The 12,134-nt window shown below is 30.2% G+C and overlaps 1 protein-coding gene across 2 annotated transcripts in view; it reads right to left on the reverse strand.

The window, feature by feature from the left end:
• Positions 1 to 12,134, reverse strand: part of LOC118182844 (gamma-aminobutyric acid type B receptor subunit 2-like) — a 591,214-nt gene that overhangs the window by 58,413 nt on the left and 520,667 nt on the right. The window contains exon 15 of one of the 2 annotated variants that reach the window (XM_035352237.2): positions 11,910 to 12,134. In XM_035352237.2, coding sequence (XP_035208128.1) covers positions 11,910 to 12,134 — 225 coding nt within the window. Of the gene's footprint in view, positions 1 to 11,900 lie in introns of both variants that reach the window. The other variant, XM_035352236.2, reaches the window with a different exon arrangement.

The following is a 12,134-nucleotide window of genomic DNA, read 5'->3' on the forward strand; positions in this document are numbered from 1 at the left end:
TAAATGATTCTTCTTTTCCTGATTCGCAAGTCTTATTCTTTCCAATCTTTTTTATATCTTGAAAAATAATATCTTGGATCGCAAAATTCGATCAATATATTAATTATAATAATTTCGGTCTCATTTTAACTTATTCTTCAGAAGTGTACATATGCAAGAATTCTAATTCATTTCTATTCGCCCAATAAATGAATTTGGAAATAATAATAATAATAATGGAACGTGATACCACTTTTATAGAAAATTTATTCAATTTGATTTGCAGCTAATAATACTTAGTAATTTCCTAGGCGTGATTTCCTATTCATGTATAATAGCTATTACATTAGCTATCAATGCTAAAATATTTGCATCGGATATTAATTTAATATATAAGTTTATTCATATGAAAATATTAAGGTGCTTTAGAATGAATACTTTATGGTTGTCTATCTTACAAATTTCATTCGGAAGCCGCAAAATAATATGCTTGAGTTTGTGAACTGCAAAGAAATATAGTAGATTTTTCCTGGAACAATATATAAATATATAAGATTATTATTTGAAACTAACCAATTATCCATAATTTTAGCCTTTAATATAAATTATCGTTTCTATTTCCCCACCAGAATGCTAATCAGTTAGATAGTATTTAAACTGAGGATTTGGGGTTGTAAAACAGAGCTTGTTTCTGTCTTTCGCAGTCACTTACAGAGCTTATCAGAGCTGTTATGTTAGTAATTATTCGGCTTTGCGTTATTGCTGCCGGCCTTTGAATTAGTCGCACCAGTAGAATTATTGAAACTAGTTAGATTTAAAGGTAAGTGTGCAGTATCAGACTACTTGTCGAAGATTTAAATTAAAATTTACTATTATTTTAGTTGCATCGCTATGCGTTTTGCAACAAGAGTTGTAATTGATACTGTTAACACAAAGCATGAATTGAATTTCTAATTTCTCTTTAAAAAAAAAAAAAAAAAAAAAGGGTGCTAAAACCTTTCTATGGCTTGCAGTTATTTAAACAGAGCGATAAATCTCTTCGCGCCTGAAGTGATTAATAGCTCTCGATGAAGTAAAACAATTTAAATTTAAAAGTGCAAATTTGTTGTATTAAAATTTCTTTAGAGTATTTGCATTATACGGGCTTTACTTGAATTAAACGTAATCAGTTAATTAAATCTATATATGAAAATGTCAGGTTAGGACTGATAATTTAATTCGTTTGTAAAGTAGTGTAGATGGCAATATTAGGTCTATCAGTAAAATTTCACTATTTAGCAACTTAAATTCTTATTACTATATAAATAAGAGCCGACTATATTACTACTGGTCAGCGCGTTCAGTAGATGAATATTTAATTTTTTACCAGCATAACTCTTCAATCACTTGTAGTTTCAGATATTGTACGTTTAAAATTTGTATTTTTGTCAAGGCAAAAATTCCTTTATACAAATCCAAGAGGTAACTGCTTACGTAGGCTTAAGAACTAGAACAATTTTTCTAGTTTAGCTATTCGATCACATTGATTGAATAAATCAAAAATAAAGGAAAAAAGGATAATTTGCTTTTAGCAATTAAAATTAAAGTTTGATTTGCCAAAAGCAAATTATTCTTAGGTTTCCGTTTTCTTCCTTTTTTAGTTTTACAATAAAAATTCGCGCATAAACTTCAAAACGTGAATTAGCCATTGATTAGTATTATTTCCTCGATTTTATGTTTTTATAATTATGAAAATTCTTTTGAGTCTGACATTGCACATGGCATATTCCTACAAGAAGTCATTAAACATTAAAAAGTAAAAAATACAAGAAAACATGAATAATATAAATAGTTTTGATATTGTGTGAAAAGATTGTGCAAGTGCCTTCTTTCATGCCCATGCTTACGTTGGAAAGAGAAATACACAGTGCAGATAAAAAGTGAAAAGGTGCGTTCAAAAAGCAGAAAATTCATAAAATTTTCAGCCAGTAAGGAATGTTTATTTTATTATTATGTAAATATATATGCATTTTAAAATTTTACTTAGAAGAAAAATTACAAAATCTCAAAAAGCAATACATGTTCTTAAAAAGTTGATTGCATGAGATGATTGATATAAAATTGATTGATAGAAAATGATGATATAAAATTGCTTAATTATTTTTATTAGCTGAGGTCAAAATTAGTTTGGATTTTGCGAGCAACTGTCTCTGAATGACAGAGTGTAATAAAAAAATATTCTTGGAAAAGTTAATTAGGCATTGGAAAGTGCGAACAGCTGCAGTATTAAATATCCCAAGTCCTAAATTAATCAGATATTTTGACTAGCAGGCTTGTTTGAAATATAAGCCATTTTGTAAAGATAAAATTGCTCATTAACTAAAATTTAAAATCCTATGTTAAAAACTATTATATTGCGATAAAAAAAATCTGAAAGCTTTCAGATTTTATATTACGCCCAAATGGACTTTTTTAACCTTTTGCGTGTTACTTTTATTTATTGGATATCATGTTCTTCGAACCTAAACCATAAAATTCAATTCAACAGCAATACCACAAAATATTTAAAAAAGCATATCCTTAGAATTTCGGATACACAGTTTCGCGCGCTGGAGATATATTTTTTTTTTCTTTTTCGTTACAGTATTGCCATTGCTGGCTTTGAAATCGTTGAGTTTCTTCATCAAAAACTCATAAATGCTATGAAATATATAATCAAACAAATTCCAAATTTGGGCATTCAGATGCCCATAGTCGGTTGGAGACGTACGTGATTAAAAATTTGATGGCTCTAGGTATCGTTATTTTTACCACAGTGCGAGAAGTATACATACATTTATGCAGATTCTTCATTATTTTAATTTCTTTAACACAGGGCTCTAATAATTGTTGGCAACACTATAAAAAGTGATTCACCTTTTATAGTGAATAACGCAAAATGTTAAAACGAAATTAATAGCCCTTTTGGGGTAATAATTATTATTCGTTATTGCATATAGGCAACGTAGAACAAATAGTACAACCAATCAGTTAAAATTCAGTAGCCGATTGCATAGTAGCCCCACATACTAAAATCAGTACTCAATCAGTATATTTAAGCATATAGCATTTAAATGGAGAAGAAAATTCGTTTTTTTAGGCAAAATATTTTTGACTAATCAAATGAATTAGAGTAAATAGTGAGTTATAGTACAATGATGTGCATAAAAAAATACAATACGCGTAAACTTGTTTTGATCTTTCTAAATTGATACTTTTAATACCGCATTATTAATCTATCATATATTTATGCATAAAATAATTATGAATGCATATGAATTAAAGTATAATAGCAAAATTGTTTTTCCTAAAATACTTTGGAGAACTATTCTTGTTTATGAAAGCAGGAAGTTCTACAAAAACAACTCATCTTCTTGTTGAATGACACACTGAAATCAAAACTCTAGAGTTCGTGGATTTTACTTGCTTTATCAGTGGTTGACTATGAATAGAAACCTTGAAAAGAAAATTTCTAAATAATGTCACCTCGGACTAAGTCAACTTTAAAAGAAATAATGAATACGGTAAGACTGCACATGACAGGCTAGTAATCAATTTTGACCCCCGAAGCCAGTCAGTTTATTTTTGTTGGTTAACCCACGAGTGAATTTGAAATAATATTTAAGTAATTTTCATTATTCCAAATGTCTACTCTTTTCGAAGCTATTATATGCTCTGTTTTCTAAAATTTGATGAATTCTTGCTATTTCTACTACTTATTCCTTATTTTTCGTTTTGCTTCTGAGGATGTTTTTATGAATTTTTACGAAAAATAACATTAACATTTGTTTAATATTTTTGAATGTTTTTATGCTTAATACTGATGCAGACTTTATTTAATAAATATAAGCTATTAGAATAATGAAATGAAGTGAAAAATAATCTTTGTATCATAGGTACTTTAAGGTTTTAAAAGCTAACGAAATATTTCGGATTAAGACACTGAAAAGAAAGTTTTTGAAGGTAAAGCAGATAATCTAAGAAATGTTGTATATTAGTCTAAACATGGAAACCTAACAGAGCAGTTTCTTTGGCTTTCACAATACACGAAGAAATTCATGCTTTTAAAGAAATTAAATCTTTAGAGATTATGAAATTTTGGTTTAGTAAAGACGAATTTCACTAAATGAGTATTTGCGCAATGAAAACATGTTGCAGTTCATGCGGGTATTCTTTGGAATGTTTGATTTAGTGTAGGAACAAGTTTTTTAAAATGATATAATAAATGTAGCTTTTTAATAAAATAGATTTAAAAATCTCAAAGCTTCCAGATTATATATTAAGCACAAGCGTATTTTTAACGTCTGGTGGATCACCTTTTTCTATTAATTATCATGTTCTTTGCCCATAGACCCCATAAAATTCAATTCAACAGCATTATAATAAAATATTTAAAAACAGCATACTTTTAGGATTTCTGATAGAGTCTGACGCGTTGGAGATAAAAATGTTTTTTTCCGTTCAGTATATTGCCATTGCTCGCTTTGAAATTGTTGAGTTTGTTAATTAAAAATTCCTTAAAGTTTTACAAAATATGAAATACATAATAAAACAAATTCAAAATTCGGGTGGAGGATTCCGTAATTCAAAATTGGATGTCTCTAGGTACCGTCATTGTGAAAAGAATGCATACATTCATGCAGATTCTTAATTATATAATTTCGTGAAATATAATACTGGGAGATAATATTTGGTGGCAACATTTTTAAAAGTGATTCAGAATTTTAGAGTGATTCAACGCAAAATGCCGATTCGAGTCTAATAGTCCTTCTAGGCTAACACTCCGTTGGACTAAAAATTATTTTAGAGCTTCATAAATCTAGGTGTGGCTCTCTTTTTCACGCAACTAAAGTTGTCTTTTCAGCTGATAAATTCAATCGCAGCAAATAAAATAATAAATATTTTGAAAGTAAAATAATCTATATTCAGCTTAATACTCATCGAAATTCTAGCCACGTCTAAGATCTATGTAAACTATGTTTCACCCTAACTGACAGGAAATAACTCAAAGTAAATGAATGGCAAGTAATGGTGTAATTAGTAAATAAATGAACAAGGAATATAAATAAATTATTTTTGAAATTTATTTTGCATACTGAGATTTGAGCATAAGTATAAAACTTCACATTCAGCTGGTTATAAAGATGTAACTACTCACATTATTACAATTTTTTTTTTAAATTTTATTACAAAATCTGGATTTAAGAAGCATATAGGCCTTCTTTCAATTTCAGCAGTACTAGAATTAAAATTTTCTTATAAAAAAGCTAGACATTAATTGACAAACACTTTCATATTATGGCATATTTACACAAATATAGCGCAGGTGAATATTAGTGTTAATAATGACAGGAAAATATGAATAGGAAGATATGGATAATACTAATTTTACTTGGTGTTAAAAAAAGCTTTCTCAGTTCTTCAATTCTCAACGGTCAAATTACATTACTTTACGTTTTGCTACCGGACATTTATCATTAACATAATCTGGTAATAGCTTATAAGGCCCGCCAGCGGCCGAGCGGTAAAGTCGCTGAACACTGGTAGTTTGGTCCGAGGTTCGAATCCCGCGAACGGGCTGGCTGCAGGGGTGTTTTCGTGGTTTTCCCCATGTGTAACGTGTATACGAGCCAGTTTCCCTTAGAAATACCTCCACGAAGGCATCCCTCCCCTTAGGCAGATAGCCCTAGTGTGCTTTGCCATAGTTAAAATGCACTACTACACCACTAATAGCTTATAAACCATGCAGTGACAGAAAATTTAATTTTTAATTCTTCTTTCATATGGGTTAGCTAATAACTGCACTCAAAGTGTTGCCATTCAGCAATAGATAAGTTTTAATAGATATTTTATTGAATTTATTTTGACTTAATTATTTTTCATGATTTCTACTGTTATTACAATTGATTAAAGATGTTTTTGACACCATATATTACGTACGTCGGTACAAAACCGTTTTTGCATATAGATACAGGATAAATCTACATCTTTTACTAAACTACGCATTTCAAATTCGCAAATCAATTATCGAATATGTTTGAGATTTTTTTTTTCGTCACTCAATCGCAACGAGGTATTATGAAACGAATGGTTGCAGTTTATCTTTGGCATTGGATTTACTTATCAAATTTCTGCAACCGAAGCAAACTGAAAACTCATCAGGAAAGCTACACCAGAGCAAAATCTCAACGGTAATCTATAATCTAAACAAATGTAACTTGATGAGCTAAGAAATTATTTCAGACACATATTCAAGAGATAACGTAACAATTTAGACAACATCAACGGATAAATAATTAATTGTTTTCAATTTTAGAAAAAATATTTTTTCTTTGTTCCTAGGTCTAATGAAATTAAAGCTTTAATTAATATATTTTTTGCTTTTATGTTTACTTATTTAAACGGCATAAAACTATGATACAGTATAACACATATCTTAAATTCAATATAATCAATTCAAAAGTATTTATATGACATGTAAAGGCCATCAGATAGTTCGAAACAAGAAGCACAACAAATCAACTGTCTTCTAATTCAAACAACGAGACTTCTAATTTCTTACATGGACGTTTAATTACTTATATTACTAGAGAATGCACATGTGAATGCAGTATGAACCTTACATACTGAATCAGCTTATAAATTTCAATAGAACAGTAATCACGCACTGCTCTTAGAAGCCTGCTTTTTTTTTTGCTTTACGATCACTACTTTATCTTAAGAACTGTTTCTGTTCTAAAAATAGCTATTATTAGCTATATTGCCATTTTTGGAATTTTCTAATGTAACTAAATTTATGACTCAATGGGCTGGCCTGAATTTGCGAAGCCTTGAACTGCGGTTCCCATAAAAGGAAGGCAAATGACAGCTGGTGAAAGAAGGGGAGGCAGGTTGCTTATGCAAATATAAACATCTACAGGAAACATTCACATTAAACATTTACAGGAAACTTGTCCTAAAATGCAGATTTCCGAAAGTGAGAAAGAACATAAATTTCGTAATACATTCTAGAGAATAATATTGTACAGAACCATGTTGCTAACTGAACAAAAGTCACTAAATGCAGTATTGCTGGATAAATGGGAAGAAACCTGATGAGAATATTTACATAAGCACTTCGGCTTAATGAAACACAGGAACATTAATAAAAAGTTTCCTTAAACCGTAGCAACATAATAAAAAACTTAGCATAATAGCATAAAATACGAGGGGGGAGGGAATGCTTATCTCGGAACGAGTTGAGGAGTATGTTAATCACATATGGTCTCAAGTGTAAGTCTTTTTCCACAAAGCCATTGTCTTCAAAGTTGAGCAAATTACTTAAACAGGCTTTATTGTAGAATTTTTCATTTTTATCGTCAATAAATTAACGTATACTAGGCAGCTTCAGATGTCTGGGTAAAGCAGATTTTCTGACGTAGTAATGTGCACAGATAAATCCTAAAGAAATAATTTTTAAGCCTCTAAAGGATGAGAATGCACACGCGTGCAGAACATTTTCCCAGACAGGATAAACACACGTGATCACCGGCCTAATTGCTGAGAAAAGACACCTTTTCCAGTTAAGATTCTAATTTCAAATTATCAGCAAGGATAGATTAGATCTTGAATATTACACCATATGCTTTAGCTGCAACCTCCTTAAAATGCTTCTGCCAGAGGACTATCAGTTTTACACTAAGATACTTTGCCTGACTTAAAGGGGGCCCTTTTTTCTTCAAAAAAGTTTGTTACATGATGTAATACTATGTTACAATGTATTTATAAATCGTGAGCAGTTTTATTTTTTCTTAGTTGACACTGATCTTACATCTCTCGCATCATATTTCTATTTTAGATATTTTATCCTGTACTTTTGCTATTGCATGATTGGGGCTTATAGGTCTGTCGCATAGAAAAACGACAGATAATTTATATTACTTTGAAATATCGGAAAATTGAGACCTAAAAGACGTATAAAACACGGCCAAGAAAAACGTCCAGATGCTATACTTATTCACTTTCCTCAAGAGGCATTTCGCTGCTAATATGTACGGAATAATCTCAATGATTTTGTTTTTATTAATCTCCAGATGTCCGTAACTTGTTCTTTTATACGGGGTATTATTTTATGGAAAACAAAAATTATGAAATTGAGAACAAGAAATTGTTACAAGGAAAAGAGTATTTTTAACAACTTTTGTTAAAATAAAATGTATTAAAGGTAAAATTCCACAACTTTCTGTGCAGACATTATTAGATTTCTCGCTAGAAGTATAATAAATCAGCTATACCCTCGCAGAAAGTCCAGAAATGAACTGCGAGCTCAAGGCGTTAACCTTTACTCAACAATGTCATGTGCAAGAGGAATGGTTTAATTCCATTTACTACAAAGACGCAGGGCGAGAGCCATCAGGCTAAATCTATGTGAAGACGAAATGTCATTCACCATATTTTAAAACGGTTACTGTGAAAACTTAGGTTTCCCTACAGCAGAGAACTCGGAAAACGAAATACACTTTACGCGAAAATCGAACCATAGATTTTTCTGCCTAATAACAGGATGCGCCAATCATTACACTGCAAGGTTACGCACACAAATAATATATTATTCACCATTTAAAGAGACACGGGAGAGCAGATGATACCAGGTCGGCAATATCCTAGTGCTGAGGAGTTATTTCGGCCGTGTTTTAGGCCCTGTGTCACACCAGAGCTTGTTTTTTCAGAGTGAGAAATGCGAAAAAATAAATATGGCCTAGCCCAGAATATTGATCCATAATCTCCAAGTTGTTCTATGGATATGCTGACTACTGTACCAAGTAGGCATGATTGGGTATAACCTTTTAGATGCTACATCTCTAGACCACGTTAAACCTTTAAAGTAAACATATATTTGATCTACAGAGCAAAAATGACAACATATTTACTTGAATACCCCGATGTTCTTGTTTCTAATTACTGTAGATATATGGAGTTTTATTTAATTGGATTGAAATCCTTTAAAAACAAAAAAAATCTAAAAATAGCATATATTGTTTTAAATTTTATGAGAATTCCTGTATTAGTAAATGTCCTAAATATTTTATATCTTTTAAGTGTGTCAGATACAGTTGCTCGCAATTTTTTCCTTTTGTAAAGTTATTCTTATTGAAAAAACATTATCAATAAGCACAAAAGCATGAGCAAAGTACGTATGTCACCTGGAATGCATTCACCATGATCATGAAACTGGAAAACATTTAGAGATTCCCTTAAAATTGATTTATAAATAATAAAATGAAGTATATAATAAGACAAGTTCCAAGTAACATACAAGCATGCATTAGGTATGTTGCATCAATTATAGTTTTAGATGAATTTCGTACATTTTACGTACTAGTCTATAGAACTAACCTAATGCAATCCGCTCCAGGACATCTAAATTTATGTTGATTTATTGCAGACATAAAGCTGCAATTTTTTTCAAGGCTAGTGGGTTTTAGATCTGATTTACATTAGAGCTTTACAGCTACATTGCAACGTCATAAATTTATCTCTATTCCTATTATTTTTTTCAGGGAGAACAAATACAGTATTTGTTTTAAATATAAAAAGTAATAAAATATTTGCATATTTTGATCACTGAAAGTATTAAATAAATTTAGCATTAAATTATTTTACTGCCGTATTTGCTATGTTTGGTAGTGTGTTAGTTTATTGCAGTGTCATGCAATGGGCTACTGAAATTAAAAATTGTGCATTTCGAGTAATCAGTCTAAAAGAACGAATGTCAGTAAACCTTACATCCGAACTTGATTCATTTCACGGAAATTGCATAGGAAATGTTTTCATTAAAGAAGATATTGATTTATAAATATATATATACCATTAATTCAATTGCTAAAATTTATTTCTAAATATGTATACAATATCATAATTCATAGATCAATCGATATCTGTTAGCAAAAAGTTCTTGCATGATATAAGGCTTATTAATTATTTCAGGTATTGATGTTAAAAAGTATGCGATTCGAAAGTAGTTTTATATTTAGTTCACTTTAGGATTTATGTACTAGTAATATTCAATAAAATTTTACTAACATATGCATACCTAGAATATCATATATGAAATATTTCAGTACTCTTGATTTTTTGCTAAGAAATTATTATTAAGGGGGAAGGGGGAATGCTGCGCGCAAAGTTTTGTTGTTATCCTTGAATAGAAAGGATGGGCCTGACTATTCAAGGATAAGCATAGTTGATAGAGAGTTCTTCAATAGTGTAAAAAGAGTAGGCCTTTGCAAGTTTATTCATCAATTTTCCCTCTTGAATGTTTATTAATTTTACAAAATAATTTTGCTAGAACATATCAAAAAATTAAATTTTTGATAAGCTGTAACAGAGTTTTAGTATGAAGTGCACTAGAAGTTATTTTCCTGAAAAAAAAAATCAAAGTTCATACGCTCTTAATTACGTTGCTTTAAGATTCCAGATGATTACCAAAAGCATAACTGTACCGACGCGTGTTTGAAAATTTCTTTTTAAAAGGTATAAAATATTGTACAATTTATATCTTGAAGTGTACTAAGATTTTTCGTTTAGAACGAATGCCTAAACGTGTCAATTTTGCTAACTGTTTGAATAAATAATAATAACTTCTCAATAAGTTATATATAAAGTTCTTTGAAAAATAGGTATGGTCCAGTCAATGAACATTTTCTCTAGTGTTAGTGTACTTTAATGAATTTTCAGATTATATATTACATTATATCAAATTTCTGTTGGTATACATGAAAAATAAAATTTTAAATGGCCATGAAAATCTTTCGATTGGCATAAATTAGGCTACAACTGCTTCAACTACCAGCTACAACTGCTTCAACTTTTCTGTTTATTTTCAATCATAATCGAAGTTTAACAGAAAAATTTTCAGTTTTCTTAAATATGCAGTAAAGAACGCCAGTTATAGGCAAATATAAAATATTTGCATCTATCATTCTGTTTCCTCGATACGGTAAAAGTAAATTGGTTGTTAGTTTATTTACATGGTTTTAAAATGTTTACCTTTAATTGTAAAGAACAAAAATCAAATTATTTATTACAATTATGAAATAGAAAAAAAAATGATAATTTACAGTGTATTTGGAATTTATTTACTTTAGTATTTATGACAAAAATGTAAAGTTTTAGTTTAATTTTAGTTCCATAGAAAATGACAAAGAACAGTATTTTATTGTACTAAACAAAATGCCTTTGTTTATTTTAACATAGTTAAATTAGTAGCATAATTAGGCGTCTAACATTAAAATTTTATTAAATAAAAGTTATCTTGATGTTTTAATTTTAATTGAAATAGAAATGGATTATATTCTTAAGCAAATAGGCAAATATAAATTCATTTTATTACTTATTTTTTTTAAACAAGATGCGTTTTAATTTTCTAACCGGATATGAAAATATTTTAGATTTTTTATCTTATTAAATGAAATGTATAAGGAAAAATAATTAAATTCTCCGACTTTCATTACATTGTATAATATATTTCGTCGATCGGGGGAGGGGTAAAAAAGAAAACTAAGCTTTGTTCCTAGTCAGTTCGTATGTTTGAGGTTAAACTCCCTTGGAGTTCATATCGTTCATAAATCAACTATTTATACGAATTTTTACAGCTGCTTGCAGAAAAATTGCTATACGCAAAAGGATAATCTCGAGAATAATGTAGGAAAACATTCACAGCTTATTCTTTTAAGATTGCTTGAGTAGTACGATATTAAAAATAAAGTTACAAATACTTCATCATAGCTAATAAGTACTTGTTCTGCAAATACATCGAAGATAAATCTGTTTTCGATGCAATCATTCCTTTGCATGCTACGAGAGAGATAATAGAGGGAAGAGAGGCAGCACGCACATCCAGATGTATGTATGGATTGGGGCCTCACCAGTCTCACCTTGGGAACGAACACCAGGCACAAGGTGGTCGTCGAGCAGAACATTATGAAGATGGAGATGATGATGAACGCTGCATCTTGTTGCTCTCGCAGTACGAAAGAAAGTGCAGCTCCAATAACGCACATGATGACTACATTGTACACGCTCATACCTATGTACTTGGAATCATTGAGGGCAGGTATGCTGACATGGCGAGTCTCCCACGCCAGAAAGCAACCGAAAGC

Source organism: Stegodyphus dumicola, chromosome 5 (genome assembly GCF_044657685.1).
Source record: "Stegodyphus dumicola isolate Sdum_Otavi_A_Nest chromosome 5, ASM4465768v1".
In the NCBI taxonomy this organism is placed as follows: Eukaryota; Metazoa; Arthropoda; class Arachnida; order Araneae; family Eresidae; genus Stegodyphus; species Stegodyphus dumicola.